General features: G+C 39.8%; 1 protein-coding gene across 2 annotated transcripts in view; it reads right to left on the reverse strand.

The window, feature by feature from the left end:
• afap1 (actin filament associated protein 1) overlaps window positions 1–21336 on the reverse strand; it is a 124981-nt gene that overhangs the window by 35653 nt on the left and 67992 nt on the right. For both annotated transcript variants that reach the window (XM_023346294.1, XM_023346295.1), the window contains exons 4-9: window positions 15874–15982; window positions 15343–15554; window positions 14203–14382; window positions 10466–10552; window positions 9767–9839; window positions 188–340 (exon numbers count right to left, since the gene is read on the reverse strand). In XM_023346294.1, coding sequence (XP_023202062.1) covers window positions 188–340; window positions 9767–9839; window positions 10466–10552; window positions 14203–14382; window positions 15343–15554; window positions 15874–15982 — 814 coding nt within the window. The remainder of the gene's footprint in view (window positions 1–187; window positions 341–9766; window positions 9840–10465; window positions 10553–14202; window positions 14383–15342; window positions 15555–15873; window positions 15983–21336) is intronic.

The raw sequence follows: 21336 nt of genomic DNA on the forward strand, positions 1-21336 counted from the left end.
TAACCTTTGCATCCCTGGCTCCAACAAAAGCAGAAGTAAATGTGAATATAAATAATAGGGAAGTGAAAGTTTTATGTGATGCCAAGAAGTCATTGCACTGATGAACAGGGCCTCCAAACTGGGAATTGTCATTAGTCATGCCGTTGAGAAGACATTTTCTTAATTTGATTAATGAACCCAGTCTTACCACAGGTGGGAACATCTTCCTCTGCAGATGAAGTCTGTTCATCTGTGGATGGCTTCTTCTTCCCCAGGCTGATGATCTTGGTGATCTTCTTGCTGGCTCCCTTTCCAACAGTCCCAGTTTTCTGCTCTGATTTGGAGTTTTTCTTTGCTTTTCCTGAAAGAATAAAGGCTATTGTGTCATAATTCACAGTTTGTGATTAAAACAAAAATAATTAAAACTTTGCAATGTTTCAGTTGAAATACCTCTGCAGAACCTTCACTGCTATAGAAACATATCACCTGCTAATTTATGTGGATTACTAAATCAGTACAGTAAGGATAACAAGGAGAAACAGAGCTACCTCAAATATTACTATAAACAAAGAGCAAGTTTATAATCAAAAGCTAATCTTCATCATCTGTGAATTTTGCTTATTTTAAATCCAAAAATCTCCAGTAGTGCAACAAGTTGGTTTGTTCTAGTTTTTATATAAAGAGAGAAGAGAAAACATAATCATCATCCAGCTGGAGGGAGAGCAGACATTTAGTAAGACAAGTCTTTGGAGTGCAGCTGGGTCTATTTGTTTAGTGAAAACTGCAGTTTGCGCTGGGTTTTAATGTGCCTGAAAGAATCAAGAAGATATTATGTGTGAATTACTCTGACAACGTCTGCTTTAGAACAAAATGCCATCTTACCCTGTGTGCGTCTCGGCAGGGTCACACTGACCCAGTGTCCGCTTATACCCCTCTCTTCCCGCTGTCTAAGCTGCGGTTAGCTGGTAGACTGCAGATCTCAACTATAGGCCAAATTTCTATTGTTTCATTTAATATACCATATATGTTGTCCCAGGTTCTTATTTGAGAAGAAGAATGTGGCACCTTCAAGAATCTGGAAATTATTCCTAAGGATGAACCAGACTTCACAATCTCATTTGACACTGCTCATTCTCTCCTCCCCTGCCCCGCTTGCTCTCTGGTACGCTGTAGCTAGCATGGCATCTTGTGAATACTCAGGATAGTTAGCATGACCACCGATAACAGCGGACAAATGGTTTTCCTGAAATAGTAAGTTGTTTCTCCACCATTAGCACATTTAGCAGCATTGCTAAGACCTTCCTCCTCTGATTGGTTGTTGTTGGGAGCAATGCATTTCTTCAGACAGCAATCATAGCTCAGGGAGGATAAGGAGGAAATTGATCTTTTCACACATTACCCATCTCACAGGAAAGTGTCACAACATAATGACAGTTTTAACAAATATGAAAAGAAAAATTCTTTATCAAAATTATACGGCAGCTTTAGCCTTTCCAAAGTCATGACAACATCACACTAACCCTTTAATTCAACGTTTATATGTTAATGAATCTTTGACATATTTTTTCTCTTATTATTGTTGTATTTAAAAGATAGAATTTGGGTAATTTTAACAGACCTACAACAAGAGAAGTGTAGTCTGATGTAACTTCAGAAAGTGAAAAAAAGAGATGAATGTGTCTTTTTAGTCAGTTTACATAAACTTCTGGTTTCAAGTGTGCTCTATACGTATGGTTTTGTATGCAGGTGGAAGAACAGCTACAGAATAACGGTTCTTCCAGCTATTAACTGATGTAAAATCTATTTAGAAAAAAACTTTTACTTGAGTTGATCAGCACTCTGTGTGACACCTTACAAAAAGAACATTGCTGATCATGATGGGATTTGACAGAAAATGAGCAATGTTCTGTTTGCTTTGTATGTTTCTGGGTGATAAGCTGAACCAACTGAGGATAATTTGGCAAAAAGAAGAAAAACAAACATAGACATCCAGCATCTGATATGAAATGCACTTCAGAGTCAATGTAGCAGACCTCAACCAAAAAGAAGAGGGAACAAAAGCACATAGCTACTATTCAGCTGACGACCCAAATAACTGAGAAGACAAGCAAAGTGCTACATGTTTCCATCAGCAGGCCACATGAATTTGGCCTGCTGATGGTAAATAATTGGTGTGCTTTGACAGATTCTCTGCTTTGGTGTGGGTTTCAGCAAGAGGACACAATAACAGCAGCTTATATCAGTCAATGTGCTCATTTTTTGTGTAAATGTATTTTTATTATAAGATGATCCGAAGGGTTTCAGTCATAATCTTCTCTCAAATGTAGAACTTTTACAGGAAAAGTTTGTGTACTCAGTAATGACATGCAGGGGCTCCGCCAGGAAACTTGGGCCCTATGACAAAAAATTTAATTGGGCCCCGTGCTGCTACAATTTTTTGAGTGTATTTGATCCATAAAAAGCAGCACAATTTTAAACACATGCAACTGCCTTGCTTTCTTGTCATGACAGTTTGTTATGAGGCAGATAATCTGTGAAAACATGAATCTCCTCCAGCTCCTCCCTGACCTACTACTGACCGCTAAAGATTGTAATTTACAGCGCTAAAATCCACCTCCTGCCTCTGATTGGTTGTTTTTACAGAGAGTACCGGGAGAAGGCAGAGGAATTAAATTATTCTCAGATAATCTCTCAACTTATTGACAGTCAACAGATATCTGTAATTTAAATGCAAGTTAAGGCAGGACTATCTGGACTGACAAGAGGCTGTTTTTATAAAGATTGTTTGAATTTATGTCACAAATAAATATATTGTTTTACTGTGTAATTGCAAAAAGAGCAGTGAGACAGGAAAAATCTACATAGACTCCCTGGAAGGATGCTAACTAGCTTGTCACTGAACACAGTGTTGCTCACCTTTTTCACTGGGACAGGGAGGAGGGATTAATCTGATATCGGGGTCAGAGCTGCTGCTGACTGACACATCTGTTAAGTGTGATAAAAGGTACAGGTACAACTTAAATATATGAATATGTTGGTAGATATTTTTTCTCTCCTTTAAATGCTAGTGAAATGGAGGCAAACAGTCTGTAGCTAAGCTAACTATCCTAAATGGTTGATAATCTCATACAGTCTAACCACCTCTCTTCGAGAAAAACTGAGCTACAAATTGACACTCTGGTCTTTTTTCTTTCTCTCCTTTTGAAAACTTGACTTTATTATTTTTCTTGGCAGCATAGTAACTGCCACAGTCATTCTTGTTTTCTACTGACTGCTGCTGAACATCGTCACTTTCAAGCGCTGTGACAGCTGTCCCGACTGTCACAAGCAGACACTGCTGGTAATGGTTTTTTGTTTCCCCTTAATATTACTTTATATATTGATTAGTGAGTAGTTTAGATTTTTATCTTTAAATTTGTTTTCATTAGTCTGACTCTTTAGTTAACTATTTGTTGTGCACCCATTTAGTTAACTTTATGTGTCAGTTCTTTGTATATTTTGTTAAATACAACAAATTAATTATTTTTCTTTTGAGTTACCAGTTTCCTCTGGACCTGTGGCTGAAAATCAGAGATGAGCTCCAGCTGATTGGTGTCCATATATGGTTGTCAAACTTCCTCAGCGGACCATTCCATTTGTTCACCAGGGGAGGGGGAAATTTGGTCTTTAGTTTAATTTTACCATTTATTTAATGTTTCTTCTTTTGGAAAGTTAGTTAAATTCTGATATTTATTTCATTTATAGATTTAGTAATATTCTGACCAATATTTGTTAGGTTTTTGTGTGTTTAATTACCCCCTAGTGTGTGTTAATGGTCTGATCAGCCACTATTTAAGTTCCCCTCATGTCTTGTTTGTTAGGTCAGTTTGTGCTTGAGTTTGTTCTGTTACCACCTGAGTTGTAGTTTGTTATGTTGACCTCAGTTTGGGCCCAATTTATCATTTTTGGATTCTTTTTGTTAATAAATTAAGATTATATTTTGAATTTTCATCAACGTCTCTCTGGCTGGTTCATGCAAAACCTTCACACTTGGTGTCAGAAGGGGGATTCTTACCAGCCAGGAGTACAAAGTTTTTTTTCCCCATTACCAACCTTGATGCAACATGCAGCGTGGAGGAAGGAGTAAACGAGGCAATTTTGTGGAGTCTCAAGGAACAGCAGGCCCCGATGAGCCGACTGATTGCACCGAAGCAGGAGCATCTGGAGGACATGTAGGCACTGAGGAGGAAGGGGGAGTCGAACCAACTTACGCAGATCTGGTCAGTATTCTTCGTGCCCACATGAGCCAGCAGGAGGCACAGAATAGAATGATGAGAGAGGAAACAGCTCGCCAAGATCAACGATTCAAGACTCTCCAGCACCAATTTAGTCTTTTGCAGTTAGAAGTGCAAGCTCGTACTTCTCCAACATCTGAACCTGCTAAGCTGGAAAACTCTGACTCGGAGGAACCAGAACCACAGGATAAAGACCTGCTGCCAGGAGACCGTAAAGTCATCTTAACTTCAGGTCAGTTTCGTTCCTACCTGGAGCCTAAACTAGAAAAGTTAACAGAAACTGATGATATTGAACATTTTTTAATGACTTTTGAGAGGATTGCAATTTCATGTAATTGGCCAGAGAATGACTGGGTCTTTCGTCTTGTTCCATTGCTCACTGGAAAAGCTAGAAGTGCTTATGTGCATATGGACATTGATGAAGTGAATGATTATATATCTGTCAAAGATGCAATTCTTAAGAAATATGACATTAACCCAGAAACCTATCGCCAGAGATTTCGTTCTACAGAAGTGGAGCCTGGCGAAACTCCTAAGGAGCTGTATGTAAGGTTAAAAGAGTTGTATGAAAAGTGGACCCAACCTAAAGGTAAAACAGTGAAGGCTATTGGTGAAATTATTGTCTTGGAGCAATATCTCCGTATGCTGTCTCCTGAGCTTCAGGTTTGGGTCCGGGAACATGATCCTCCAACAGCTTCCAAAGCTGCTTCTCTGGCTGAGGTGTTTGTGGCTGCAAGACGGAAAGGACAACCATGGAGTTACTCTTCTTGGAAGACATCTAAAGATGCACGCAGGGCTGCACCTGTACAACATCATCAAAGGGGTGTATCTGCTGTGGGTAAGGCCTCCCTAAGGGAAATCCAGGCAGTAAGCACAACACCCAAGCAATACAATAAAGTGCCTATTTGTTATTTGTGCGGGCAAGAAGGCCATACAAAACCCATGTGCCCAAAGAACCCTCCTAAACTCACTCAACTGTGTGTTATTCCATTCAAAAGTGAGAATTGCATCAGTGTTGGTCAGTTTGTGCTTGAGTTTGTTCTGTTACTACCTGAGTTGTACTTTGTTATGTTGACCTCAGTTTGGGCCCAATTTATCATTTTTGGATTCTTTTTGTTAATAAATTAAGATTATATTTTGAATTTTCATCAACGTCTCTCTGGCTGGTTCATGCAAAACCCTCACACTGTGAAAATGAGTGAAGTTAAAGTCAATGGGAAAAGTGTAAAGGCCTTAATTGACACTGGTAGTGTACAGACACTTGTTGATAGAGAGCTGGTTCCATCCAATATAATCTGCACATCAGACACCATCCTCATCCGCTGTGTGCATGGTGATGAAAGGCAATACCCCACAGCAGACATGTATATTGAAGTGCAAGGACAATTATACCTGTTGAATGTTGGTGTTGCAGAAAATCTCCCTTTTCCAGTAGTGTTGGGTAGTGACTTACCCGTTTTGTTTGACTTGCTGCACAAACCACAGAACTGTAATGTAGTAACTCGTTCTCAAGCAAAAAAGCCAGAAGAGTCTCCTGCAATACTGAGTATGCTGCCTTTTTATGATGCAGACTTAGATGTGCAGCCTGGAAAATCTAGGAAATCACGTCGACAAAAGCGACGGGAGAAGTTTCTGCATACACCTGTTGCATCTACAGAAGGGATTCAGGATCTGCCCCAAGGTTTTAAGATGCCTTTAAATATGGCTCAAATCCAGCGTGATGACTCCAGTCTGGCTGCTCTTTTTCTGAAAGCCAAGGAACCCCAGAAAGGTAACCACAGGGGTAGTCCTGATGAGTTTTTTCTACAGAAAAATATCCTTTATCGCCAACAGGGGGCATTTAGGCAGCTTGTGGTCCCTAGGGATGCAAGAGGGATGGTGCTTACTTTGGGCCACTCAATTCCCTGGGCTGGCCACCTAGGGACACATAAGACTCTGGCTCGCATCAAGCGCCATTTCTACTGGCCTGGATTACGGACTGATGTTGCCCAGTTTTGTAGGACCTGCTCTCAGTGCCAATTAACCTCCAATAAGTTCCCTTCAAGAGCACCACTGCAGCCTCTTCCCTTAATTGACACGCCTTTTGAGCGCTTGGGTATGGACATTGTGGGTCCACTTGAAAGAAGCAAATCTGGATACCGATATATGTTGGTGATAACAGATTATGCAACCAAGTACCCAGAAGTGTTCCCTTTAAAGACAATTAAAGCAAGAGCCGTGGCTGTCTCCTTGGTGCAACATTTTTCAAGGGTTGGATTTCCCTGTGAAATTGTGACAGATCAAGGCACTAACTTCATGTCTGCTCTCCTAAAGCAGGTATATCAGCTACTGGGGATTAAGGGTGTTCGAACTACCCCTTATCATCCACAGACGGATGGGCTCACGGAGAGATTCAACCAAACACTGAAGCAAATGCTACGTAAGTTTGTGGACGAAACTGGCTCCGATTGGGATCAATGGTTACCGTATCTCCTCTTCGCCTACAGAGAAGTACCACAGGCCTCCACCGGGTTCTCTCCCTTTGAACTTTTATACGGTCATGAGGTGAGGGGACCTCTGGCGCTATTAAAGGAGACCTGGGCTGGAGAAGAGGGGAGGGAGGAGCCTGTTAATATCTCCTATGTTATGCAGATGAGAGAGAGACTACAAAAGATGACGGCTCTAGCCCAGCAGCACATGGCAGAAGCACAAAAATACCAGAAGGCTTGGTACGACAAGTCAGCCCGGCAGAGGACCTTTGTCCCAGGCCAGAAGGTTCTGGTTATGCTACCATCTAGTGAGAGCAAGCTTCTGGCCAAGTGGCAGGGGCCATTTGAGGTAACAAAACAGCTTGGACCTACCACTTACCGTGTTGTTAAAGTGGGACATCCACATTCCACCAAAGTGCTGCATGTAAACCTCCTTAAGGAGTGGACAGAGCAGCCCCCAGTAAAAATGGGGGCAGAAGTCATGCTGATTAGAGCTGTGGAAGAGGAGGAAGCTGTTGATGATCAGTTCCTGCCCTCATCAACACCAATGGAGCTTGACTTGAAACATCTGTCAAGTGAACAACAACTTCAGGTCAGAGCAATATGTAATCCTCAGATATTTAAAGAATATCCAGGTCGTACAGACATTCTTGAACATGAGATTGTGTTGAAAAGTGATGCTAAAGTTAAACGTCTGAGCTACAGGATTCCAGAACGCCTTCTCAGTTCCCTGAAGAGAGAGATGGAATTGATGCAGTCCCTCGGGATTATTGAATCTTCCAAAAGTGAATGGTGTAATCCTGTCGTCTTGGTGCCGAAGAAAGATGGAACAATGCGCTTCTGTATAGACTTCAGGTACCTTAATTCTGTATCAAAGTTCGACTCCTACCCTACTCCTCGCATTGATGATTTGGTCAGTAGATTGGGCAAGGCTAAATACCTGACAACTATCGACTTGTGCAAAGGTTACTGGCAAGTGCCCCTTTCCAGGCAGTCCAGGGAGTTGACGGCCTTTCGGACCCCTTGGGGACTCTTCCAGTTTACAGTTTTGCCCTTCGGACTGCATGGCGCACCTGCTACCTTCCAAAGGCTTATGGATCAGGTACTGCGTGGATGTGATGACTATGCCTGTGCCTATCTGGATGATATTGTGATATATAGTAACTCATGGGAGGAGCACCTTGAACATTTAAAAGTCATCTTGAGCCACCTCCAAGACGCAGGTTTGACCATTAACCCAGCAAAATGTGTTTTTGCACAATCTGAGACAGAGTACCTGGGTTTCATAATTGGAAATGGTGAACTCAAGCCACAGGTTCGCAAGATTCATGCTATTGAATCCTGCCCATTACCTCAAACCAAAAAACAATTGAGGTCATTTCTAGGGATGGCGGGTTTTTATCATAGATTCATAAAAAACTTTTCAGCCAGAGCTGCCCCTCTGACAGATATGACTGGATCTAAATGTCCCAGTAAAGTCCAGTGGACGGAAAAGTCAATTGCAGCATTCCATGACATTCAAAAAACGCTGGGTCAGAGTTCTGTTCTGAAGTGTCCTGACTTTGACAAAGGTTTTGTTCTACAAACAGACGCCTCAGAAAGAGGTATTGGAGCAGTTCTCCTACAAGGTGATGAGTCTTTACAGCCAGTAGCTTTCATAAGCCGTAAGCTACACCCCAGAGAAGTCCGTTATTCTACGGTGGAAAAGGAAGCCCTCGCAATAAAATGGGCCCTGGACTCCCTGAAGTATTACCTGCTTGGAAGAGAGTTTATCCTCCAGACGGATCACAAAGCTCTCCAGTGGCTGCAGCGAATGAGGGACACAAATAGTCGCATTACAAGATGGTCTCTTGCGATGCAACCATTCCGCTTTACAGTGCAGCACATACCTGGTAAACTGAATGTGACCGCAGACTACCTCTCCCGTTGGTGTGATGACCCTTCTGAAGGGAGGGGGAATGTGACAGCTGTCCCGACTGTCACAAGCAGACACTGCTGGTAATGGTTTTTTGTTTCCCCTTAATATTACTTTATATATTGATTAGTGAGTAGTTTAGATTTTTATCTTTAAATTTGTTTTCATTAGTCTGACTCTTTAGTTAACTATTTGTTGTGCACCCATTTAGTTAACTTTATGTGTCAGTTCTTTGTATATTTTGTTAAATACAACAAATTAATTATTTTTCTTTTGAGTTACCAGTTTCCTCTGGACCTGTGGCTGAAAATCAGAGATGAGCTCCAGCTGATTGGTGTCCATATATGGTTGTCAAACTTCCTCAGCGGACCATTCCATTTGTTCACCAGGGGAGGGGGAAATTTGGTCTTTAGTTTAATTTTACCATTTATTTAATGTTTCTTCTTTTGGAAAGTTAGTTAAATTCTGATATTTATTTCATTTATAGATTTAGTAATATTCTGACCAATATTTGTTAGGTTTTTGTGTGTTTAATTACCCCCTAGTGTGTGTTAATGGTCTGATCAGCCACTATTTAAGTTCCCCTCATGTCTTGTTTGTTAGGTCAGTTTGTGCTTGAGTTTGTTCTGTTACCACCTGAGTTGTAGTTTGTTATGTTGACCTCAGTTTGGGCCCAATTTATCATTTTTGGATTCTTTTTGTTAATAAATTAAGATTATATTTTGAATTTTCATCAACGTCTCTCTGGCTGGTTCATGCAAAACCTTCACAAGCGCATCAAGCAGGAACAAACCATTTCATGCCAATCGGGAGGGGGTGGGCGGTTTAGTGCAAATATGGATGTGTGTGTTTTGGTCTTTGAGTGGTAACATTTATTTTTTTACTGATAAAAACAATTTAAAGAACACAATATAATTAATTTGTAATTGACAGGGCCCCAATTTGTTTTTCTATTTCTATGAAGAAAAAAACAAAACTGTTTTGTGGAGGGCCCCCTGTTGGTCAGGGGCCCTTGGAATTGTCCTAACTTTTCCCCCCTTTACTGCGCCCCTGATGACATGAACTGTATGTTTACATGCTGCTAAAGTCAACTGAAATGTTCCACATTGTTTACTTCCTGTGACTCTCACCTTGGTCTTTGCCATCACTGTGTCCATTCTCATGGGTTGCTTCACCATCTGAGCTAGGCCGGTCAGATGTTCTCTGGCAACAGAAAATCACCAAAGCAGAAGAGGAGTGACTTCAAAGAAGAGTAAACAGCATAGTTCCTCAAAACTGGAGGGTTGAAAAAGGCACTACAGTCCAGAAGTGGCTATCTAAAGGTAATGTACAAAATAAAAATTCCAGGAATTTATGTAGAAGGTTGAATTGGATGATAAGTCCGACTCTCAATCTGCAGTGTTAACTTACTAAGGGTTTGCAGTACAGTTCTAATTTGGTGCAAACATATCAGAAGGCACGTGATAAATGTGCACTTCATGTTTTAACAGCTCTGGAAACCTTTGCATCTATTGCTATAACAACCGATTTGGTTAACTGTCCACCTCAAATGTTTACCGCAAATCAAATTCTGCCCTGTCTATAAAGTATGTCACCAAGTTGAGTTTAGTTCAAAAATAGTAACTAGGACAGAGGACATCTAATAAAATTATTCAAAAGGCAATATACCTCGGAAACTTGAAATACCAAGGCAAACATTTTACGAATGTTGCAATTTTGGTCCCGAATCAAACAGAGTTTACTGGACTATCAGGCGGGAAAACATTCTTAAAGAACAGACATACTTTGCAACGCCGCCAATCTTTAGAATATGTGGGTTTTATTTTTACCTTCTCCAGTTCTGCTTTGAGGACAGGTAATCCAGATGCAGCTCCATCGAGGTCTGCACTTCCATTCACACACACCTCCCTCATCACCTTGAAAACAGAAGGAATGCTATTTTAATTAGACTGCTGAGGACATTATACCAATGAAAAACCCATATGATGACTGAGGGCAGAGTGAATTCAGTTTATACTTCAACATGTCAACTCAGGTTGGCAGAATATTAACCAATAACAAAGGTCAACAACAAATAAGTGGGTTCCTCATTTTATAATATCTGAATTTTTTTTGCAGCATACCACCTAATTAAGCAGCTCAATGTAGAAAGCCTTCCAATGAGGTCCACATGTATGGTCTCTACCCTGACTCTAATATATTATCCTTCCCTATGGCAGTTAAGGGATCAAAAGCAATGGAGACCGGGCGTTCTAGTAACTGCAGAGGAAGTAGGTGGTCCCTGCATATCAAATCTTGGCTTGGCAGTGAAAGGGATCTACATGCATTATCCAAATAGTGGGTAGTGGGAAATATGAAAATCCACCAATACACTCTTTAACACACAAAAACTCTCCTATGTCCAATCCACATGCACTCTAGACCGGCTCTGGCTGCACTGGCGTCCTCAACTTGTTGGGTTTTGGCTTGCAGGAAGCATAATTGGGTTGGTTGGGGAAATGACAGACTGTGGCTCCATAGGTCTGGCTAAGAGAGAGACTCAGAGGCTGAGGGGGCGGGAACGGACTGTATTTCTTCGATTGGAAAGAGGCAGTCACTGTGGCTGCCTGATGTACTACTGAGCAAACTGGAGTCAGAGTTTGGGTGCTAAATATGACTTTTAATTAAAGGGATCCAAGATTAATTGCACATGTTGGGCTAAATATGTTGTAATTTTCCTATTAACTAAAAAAATGCTGTTTGTGATACACCAAAGAATCATTGTACGAGCAAAACTGTTCAAGGCTCTAACAAGTGATCGTTACATTCACAAGATAAAAACAAATGCCCTGCTGACCGTTTTTATTCACAAATGACAGAACACCTGGCTAGAGAGCTAAAAACGCTGGGAGAAACGTCAGACAGACAGCGCTGGGAGCTCTTTTTAATGGTGGTGGAGCTCTGCGGCAGTATAACCAGCTACTGCCACCACTGCCACCCTGTTTATTGCAGATGTAGATTAGACCCTAAACAGCAGTTAATGGACCGGACAGAGAACTATAGAAGTACTTACTGGATCACACAGTAAGTACTTCTGTGTACATTATGTGCACAAAATAGATGCAATAATCAATAATATCTACTGATTATTGTATCTATTGACTCTGTGTCAGAGTGACATGTTAAAATCTTTGTAATTAATTAATAGAAATTAATATGTTAAAGTCCCAACCCTGACTAAAATAGACTAAATTTACATTATATTGGGTCTCATGATATCAAATAAGTGTCCTGAATGGTTGGGTGTGCCAGTAACAGCTCATGTGACAATGTGAGGTCATATACTATTATATGAATACTTCATTTTAATAGTCAATATGTCGCTATCCTTTTAAATCACATAATATATGGCACAACCTACTTTAGTGTATAATTATTCCCACAGAACCTACACTAATAGATACCTTTTTATACTACCTTTTTTAAAGGCTCAATTCTAGCCAGGTTAGTAACATAGTATCATCCTAGGACGCCTCTTATTCAATATTTATATGCTCCCACTAGCTCAGGTTATAACAGGAAATAATATTAGCTACCATAACTATGCAGATGACACACAGAGCTCTACATTATGATGTCACCAGGTGACTCAGAACCCATCCAATCACTGAGCAGATGCTTAGAACAGATAAATGTGTGGCTGTGCCAAAACGTTCTCCAGTTGAACAGAAACAAAACTGAAGTCATTATTTTTGGACTTAAAGAGGAACAATCTAGAGTTATAGATCTAGAGTCAATGCACAGCTTCAGTTATTCCAACTAAAAACCAGCGATCAGGCCCGAAACCTGGGAGTAGTGATGTACTCTGACCTGAACCTCCAGAGCCACATAAAGACAGTTAAAAAGTCGGCCTTCTATCACCTGAAGAACATTTCCAGGATTAAAGGACTAATGTCTCAGCCAGATCTAGAGAAACTCATCCATGCCTTCATCTTCAGTCGTATTGATTATTGCAACAGCGTCTTCACAGGTCTGTCCAACAAATCAATTAAACAGCTGCAGCTGATCCAGAATGCTGCTGCTGGCGTTCTCACTAAAACCAGGAAGATAGAGCACATGACACCAGTTTTAAAGTCCCTACACTGGCTCCCTGTAGCTCAAAGAATAGACCTTAAAATACTGTTGTTAGTTTACAAATCACCGAACTGCTTAGCACCACAATACATTAAAGATCTGCTGTTGTTGTATCAACCTTCCAGACCTCTCAGGTTCTGGTTCTGGTCTGCTCTGCATCCCCAGAACCAGAACCAAACGAGGAGAAGCAGCTTTCAGCATCTATGCACCACAAATGTTGAACAAACTTCCAGAAAACTGTAAATCAGCTGAAACACTGACTTCCTTTAAATCTCGACTAAAATCCCACCTGTTTAGAATTGTATTTGAAATGTAATCAATTACAAATTTATTGATGGAACTTGACTTAATGCTGTGTTTTGATTGTTGATTTTATGTTGCATTGTGATTCTGTGTTTGTAATGATGTAAAGCACTTTGAAATGCCTTGCTGCTGAAATGTGCTATACAAATAAAATTTGATTTGATATCATAACGTTTAAAGCCTGCTGACCACTGAATGGCCATAAAAAGCGACACAATTTTAAAGGCATGCAACTGCCTTGCTTTCTTGTATGACAGTTTGTTATGAGACATGTAATCTGTGAAAACATGAATCTCCTCCAGCTCCTCCCTGACCTACTACTGAAGAGCACTGGGAGAAGGTAAAGGAATTAAATGATTCTCAGATAATCTCTCAAGATATTGACAGTCTTAACAAATACGTACTCTTTGTTAATAAAAGTTGCATACTGCAGCTTTAATTTCACTTCAGTGTAAATATGGATGTGTGCATTTTGGTCTTTGAGTAGTAACATTTATTTTTTTGATAAAAACAATTAAAAAAACACAATATAATTAATTTTCTAATTGACAGGGCCCCCATTTTTTTTCTATTTCTATGAAGAAAAATAAAAAATATATTTTGTGGAGGGCCCCCTGTTGGTCATTGGCCCTAGGAATTGTCCTAACTTCTAAATATTGTATTTATGTCCACCTCCAAAATGCCAACTAATAATAGCTATAATGCTTGGTGTAATTCCAGGGTTCATAAATATATAACTATTTATTTATATAAATATACAAATATATGTATTGATATTACTAAATAATATATTTTAAAAATTATGACTGGTTGTGTGCTTTGTAAAATGCTCATCATACATCAATATCCAAACATTCTATTCTGTTTTCACCACTAAGAATATTTAAATATGCTGAACCATGTATCAGTCTATTTCAAAAATACTTAAAAATAATTTTCCTGCTTTGAAAATATAAATGTAAGCAATGTAAGCAAAAGTATTAAAAGTTTTGAGAACAAAAGACATGAAATCCTGCTTTAAGACTGTACATGTGTGCTCTTGGATTATGGCAGAAAAATTCCCCCATATTATTCCCTCATCGGGGGATTTAGCTCTGTGGTCCAATAAATAGAAAACACATTACAAGCAGGTGCTGGTTCACTGAATTACCTTGAGCCACTCCTCAGCCTGTTCTTTGCTCTGCACTGCCAGCACCAGGGCATCTGCTCCTTGGTGGACAATCTTCAGTTCATGCTTCTTCTTCCTGCCATCTTTGGGGATGTGCATGATGCTGCATCCTGACAGAGTGAGCTCCATCTGTGGGGTCTGGTCTTTAGAAGATTTGTAGCACTACAAGTAGATAGGAACAGGTGGTTTATCGCTTCGTAGATGAAAATGTGACTGTTGGTGCAGATGTTTAAATACCACAGGCAGGAATAACAACCAGAAAACTTCATTTTCACAAAGCTTTACAATTAGAACAATGATTTTTTTAAACACACAAATGAAGTTAGTAAATGTATTAAACTTTCCCACTAACTTCATTCTTGCCAATTTGTTAATGTTTTGTTAGCTCCAGTGGCCTTAATTTGAGAGAGGTCAGACAGGAAAGCGGGTTGTGAGAGAGGGGCAAAAGATAGAATAGAAAATAATTTATTGTTTGTCACTGTACATACACTCACCCGCTACTTTATTAGGTACACCTGGCTAGTACCAGGTTGGACCCCCTTTTGCCCTCAGAAATGCCTTAATCCTTGGTAGCATAGATTCAACAAGGCACTGGAAACATTCCTGAGAGAGTTTAACCCATATTGACATGACAGCATCACAGAGCTGCTGCAGATTTGTTGGCTGCACATCCATGATGACAATCACATCCCAAAAGCGCATTCAGTGTGATGGCTTCTACAGCATGGAATCAGCTCCAGTCTCAAGACTCAAGATGTCAGATCTGATTTCATTGGACTTATTTTGAGTGGTTCTTAAAAACATGCAACGTGATTCTGTCAACCAGTGTCATTGTTTTTAAACTGTTTTGTAATTTGTTTTAAACTTGTGCATATGTTTTAATTTGTTTTACTTTTGTGTAACCATGTTGTTATGTCTTGCAGATTTCTGCCCAGGTCCCTCTTGAAAATAAGATCTAGATCTTAATGGGGTTTTACCTGGTTAAATAAAGGGAAAAAATCTACCTGAAAAAGTAATTATGTCCATCCTATGTAAACCATATAAGGTCTGATGCCAGTCATCCATGAATGTAACGTTTATGCTTAACCATTCTGTCTGTATTTCCTTTCAACAATCTCTCACCAATAGTTTGTTGTCTTTGATGACACACAGAAGTTTAGTCCATTGGCCGAAGCGTTTCTTGCGCAACAGAAAAGCACAGATACGGGCATCTTTCACAAGGTCCATGGATGCCTCTTCAGATGGCCATTGGTGACGCATCTTCTGACTCTTCCCATCTTCCTCTTCTTCATCGTATGATTCGTAGGAACTGCTCATGGCATCTGAATCATAGTCTGACAGGAAACATAGACTATTCTTAATTTTGTTGACCAGAAATAAGCTAACTATGTTAGGGTTAGTATTTTTTTTCTTTTTTAGTTTATCACTTTATTTTGGTAAATTGCCCACATTAAACACAGGAAACAACAAAAGAAAAAAACAACAATAAACAAACCCACAGTTTACCAAAAAAGGAATAGGCCAAAGCAAAGCTTATTCTTGCCTACCCTGTTTTTATACCTTACAACGTAACACTTAGGTTAGTAGTTTTCTATCTATAAAGACACATATTACTTTAATAAATAAAAAAATATATATCAGCTTATTACTTACTAGAGGTAATGTACTCAGGAGCCTTTCCAGGACTTAAGGGAACTGCTTCCTCATAGTAACCTTCTGGAAGAGAGGAGCTGGGCAGAGGAGGAGGGTCGCTGTTTGGAGCCTACAAACAGAAAAAGTTTAAAATGAGAACACTGTATAATAGCTGCTTAAAGGGAATGTATAATGTATTTTCTAGCCACATAGTGCAATTTCATAGCAGCATGTTTCCTTCGGTTGGAATCAGAATTTATTGTTTGTCACTGTAAATAAAATGAGATTAAAGCCAGGTCGAAAACATTGCAAACAATGTAGGACAATCTATACAATATAAACAGAAATATGGTGATAGTTACAATATTAATCAGTGAAATTTATATATGCACACATACACATAAACTATCATATTAGTGGATGTGAGAGTTCAGGGTGTTGATTGCTCTTGGGTAGTCTTGGGTGTGGAGGCAATACAGGAGGGGGCTCAGCACAAAGCCCTGTGAGGAACCGATGCTCAGTGTGCAGGCAGAGAAGAGATGAGGACCAAGTCTCACAGTCTGTAGTCGGTTGGTGAGTTTTGAGATGAGGCTAACTAGGATTATTGTGTTGAAGGCTGAACTGTAATCAACAAAAAGAAAAAAAAAGTGGAGAGCTCCAGCAGTGGTGTCATCTGTGGATCTGTTAGCACGATATGCTGTTGTGAAAATTGTGCATATATAAAAACAACTAAAAGGAAATTTGACTTTGCATCATAGCCATGTATTTGATGTCTTGAAATTGGGCTTGGTCATTTTAAGAATGTCTTGCACTTTCTGACACTCCCCGTTAAGTAAGTCATCAGATGCAGCTTGAAAAAAGTTCTCACTTCTTTCAGATTACCTTCAGTAGAATTTCTACTGGGCCAATCAGCAGACAGAAGAAGAATTATTATTACATATGAGCTAGTTGGACCTTTTCTGGTTGAAGTTGGACTCAAAATCAAGTCCTAAACCTACAGCCAGTTTTTAGAAGACACTTTCTTCAAGTTGTGGTACAGAAAAAAGTCTACATCTTTCAAGAAGACCATGATTTTTATGCAGGACAATGCTCCATCGCATGCATCAAAGTACTATGAAAGGCCTTAAAGATGAAAAAATAATGAAGTGGTCCCCTTCCTCACCAGACCTAAACCCCATTGACAACCTGTGGGCCTTTCTTAAACAGGAGATTTATGGTGAAGGAAAACAGTTCACATCTCTGATCAGTGTCTGGGAGGCTGTGGCTGCTGCTGCACAAAAAGTTGATCGTCAACAGATCAAGAAACTGACAGACTCCATGAATGGAAGGCTTCTAAGTGTTATGGAAAAGAAGGCTGACTATAAAGGTCACTGATTTATTTTTTAAATGTCAGAAATGTTTATTTGTCAATTTTGAGTTGTATGTTTATAATTCTCACTTTAACGGTTGACAAACAAGTGAGATATTCAATATTAAATATTAAATATTCAGGTTTTTAGAGGTTATTAATATTTTGGATTGACCGAGACCGCCGTAGTTGTTCAACAACAAAATTAATCCTGAAAACTGAAACTTGTGCAATAATTGTGCACAGTGTAGTACATTTCTGCCAGATGATTAGCCTAAGCATATAAGAATCTAATTATCTCTCAGCTTGAATAGTGCCAGATAACATGGGCAAATGCAAAAAGATTTCAATAGTTTTCAATTGGTGCAGTATAAATCTCCACTTTTAGCAATGTATTGTTCTTACAGAACTGGTATAAATACAGTGCATTCTTGACTGGCTAAACGTCCATAATAGGACATTATTCTTAATATGGAACATTTTCAAATTCCAAATTTCACAGTTTTTGATTGTTCAGCAGAAAATAATGTAAATTCAAATCGTTATGTCATCAGACATGCAGCTGAAGGACGTTTTGAAATTCCTCGGGCAAAAACACATTTTCTCAAATGCACCTTTATTTACATAGTGGAACTCTCTACCATTAACTCTCATAAAAACTGACAGATGGAAGTGACAGTTTCCTTTATGAAAGGAAACTGAAAAACTTTTTCAAATCAACGTACCCATTCTCAGATTGGCTGGTTATTGTATACTTGCTAAATTTATTAACATTTTGTATGGACTGAAATGAATTTTTATTGATATGTGGGCTAACCCTAACATCAGTCATATATTTGAAAGATTTCAATCGAGTGTTTTTAATGATGGACCCCAGGAAGATTTGATGGATGTAAAGCTTAGCTAATGGAGATCCTAAACAATAAGCAAAACAAAGAGCAATGCTTCTCCATGATGCCATTTACAACAGTTTCAAGGAGAAGTAGTTTGTACAAAAAGCTCCATTAGGTATTTGCTAATTGCTCAGTCGGGGACTGAAGCACCAAAGTGGAGTTTTGGTTAAATAGGCAGATCTTTGGTTAAATATCTGAGGCTTTGGTTAAATAGGCGGAGGTTTATGTGAGCAGGTGGTACACTCTAGGATTTCTCAAACATGCATGAATGAGTCAAAACAGTGTTCCAGGTATGATTTTGATGAGGGAATTCAATTGTAATGTGAAATAAAGCACAAAAATGTCAAATTTAAACAGTATTCCCCCACCTCCTTAAAAACATCATATCAGTTACATCCGATGTGTCAGGGTCTGCGTTCTTTTCTGTTTTATTTTGTTTTTCTTTTTGGTTTGAGTTTTTTTTTTTTCTGCCATTGGAACCGGCATTCCTCATGACATCCACCAGATGTCGCCAACATGCAGAGCCCCTGGGAAGCTGCTGAGTTCAACCCGTCTACACACCTGCAGCTTGTTTTGGAGGGCGTGGATTATGGATTTAAGCAGCAGCTCCTCTTCTTCTCATCGCCTGAGTGTTTGCTTACTTCGGTAACAACTCGTTCCAGAAATAGGCTCTCTGTGATCTGCTCCGCTCTAACCCTTTGTCGTCTTCCTCGTCAGATATCCTGCTGTTCTCTCGCGGTTCTGGCGAAGAACAGTCCTTCCCGAATTCCGTGTGAGCCTGTGCTTCCCTCGTTGTGGATTACCTACCTCCTGTGTCCTCCCTCGACGCTGTCGGTGCTACCGGTCAGACGCCACTCCTCGTGTGCTCACCTTTTCCTCTCGTCGATCCCTCTCCGGTGGATTCCCCTTCGGAAGCGTCCGGGCCAGGTGGCCCAAGCCCGAACCCAGCCGGAGAAAGTATACATCGAACCACAGTCTGAGCCATCCCGCCAGCGGTACATACCTGTCCGTTCTCCAACTAAAACCCCGCCCAGGTCGCGGCTCAAGTCTCCATCCCCTTCCTTCCAAGTAAGACAGACTCTGGATTATTCCTGAAAGATTCTCACCTTACAGTTCTAACCCTGCTTCTCCTGTTGGTAGCAAGACGACCCGGTCATCAGCTCCAGTATTCGCTTCCTGACCCCTCCCCTGACTTCAATAAAACTTATTATTGTGCACTTTATCGATCTCTTCTGCTTGTGTTCTTGCATGTGGGTTCGTAAACTGAAACTCATCATGACACGATGTAGCTCAGAACACTTTCGTCTTTCAATATTTCATGGGTTCCTGTCAGAGGTGGGGACTCGAGTCACATGACTTGGACTCGAGTCAGACTCGAGTCGTTAAAATCACGACTTGAGACTTGACTTGAAAAAATGCTCAAAGACTTGGACTTGACTTTGACTTTCATGCCATTGACTTGGGACTTGACTCGACTTGAAGCTGTTTACTTGAAAAGACTTGATATTTTTTACTCAAAGTCTTAAAATTTAAAACACATTATTTATAAAGTGGCGTCATTAATTAATGTCACTCATTCCGTATCAATATGCGCAGACCGTCACTATGGTTTTCCTCTCTCCTTATGTATGTATGTGTACGTAGCTGCAGCACAACCAATCAAATTAACAGGATTTGGATGTTTAAAAAAAACGCGGCAAAGCTACAGAGCTCAGGGAACGAAATACGAAATAACCGCTTGAATATGCTTCCGCGAATAATTTCTTTTGGCTACGTAGGTTATGAACTTTCGACTAAAAAAACGAACTGCAACTTGTAAAACATGCAAGAGAATATCGGATGGAGATGCCACGACGTCCAACTTTGTCCGGCATTTGAAGCTTCACAAAGATCGGTAGGTGGTACTTTTCTTTTGCTGTAAGATAGTTGACTTTAGCTAACTTCGTGTTAGCATGTGTACTCCGGGTTAAATTGGTGATTATTTACCATAAATCCGGTCCTTCAAATGCCTCCACAAATAATGTGCAAATAATAAGCAGATTCTGGACCTGAACACAGGGAACAGAGTCTCTCTGTCCCATCATGATGATGAGCCGGGTCTAGTATCATCTAAGGATGGTTGGTGTATTTGAAGACATCTATGTTGGGAAATTATATTGACAATATATTGTTTTGACAAGTCAGAGAAAAGAGGAAAAAACTGCTGTTATGGTTCTTTGTATTGTACTGTGGAAATGTCAGCATTTTCGTCTTTTTTTATTGAATATCAAGTTTAACAGAACTGGGCAATAAAGTGGTCCAATTTAAAAATGTTTTTTATACTTTGTGTTCAGCTACACATGTTCTATCATTTGAGATAAATACATATTTTAAAACGAACAAATGGTCTATTATTGGAATTTTATGTATAATTGCAAATAAAAAAATAAAAACGACTCAAAATGACTTGAAATTAAAGGTTCCTGACTTGAGACTTGACTCGACTTTTGCCTGTCTACTTGAGACTTGACTCGGACTTGAGGACAAAGACTTGAGACTTACTTGAGACTTGCAACACAGTGACTTGGTCACACCTCTGGTTCCTGTAATCGCAATTTCAGAGTTCAGCAAGTCAGCTGGGATTCCAACATCATTCCTAAGTGCACAGTAACTTTGAGGACCCATAAATGTGTCCCCATGAAGACACTTCCACCATAAGTAAACAGAAAGTAATGCTAAGACGTCTTTTGAAAGGGATTTTGTGTTGGATGGTTGATGAAACATTGATGAAATGTGTATCTCAGCAATATGCTTGTAATTATTGTACGGACTGCAAGACAGGATGCGAGTAGCTTTAATACGCAGCTTCTGTGTCAGAGAAGAGGAGGTGTTAGTTGAGTAAGAGGAAGGACAACATTAAAGAAGTCATTTACAATATTATCACTGGGGGATAATTGCCTATGCTAGGACAACCTTAGTTTATTTTCTAGAATTTCAGTCCTCTGAGCAGCGAAGACATAAAGACAGAACCAGACACTTTCACAGTACAAGAAAAGCTGTAAGGCAAAATGCAAGCGTTTTCCACAAACACTAAACTAAGCTGTGAATAACTGCAAACTCCTTTCCCTCTTATTGAAAATCCTTTAGATTTTATTTCCCAATGACAGAAACAGCTTCCTGTGTCCAAAGAGGGAAAATTCAACACTGCAACTGTTATAAAACATAATAGGCCACTTTTTTTACTGCTGACCTTATGGGCTCCAC

This window comes from Xiphophorus maculatus, chromosome 14, assembly GCF_002775205.1.
Source record: "Xiphophorus maculatus strain JP 163 A chromosome 14, X_maculatus-5.0-male, whole genome shotgun sequence".
Lineage (NCBI taxonomy): Eukaryota > Metazoa > Chordata > Actinopteri > Cyprinodontiformes > Poeciliidae > Xiphophorus > Xiphophorus maculatus.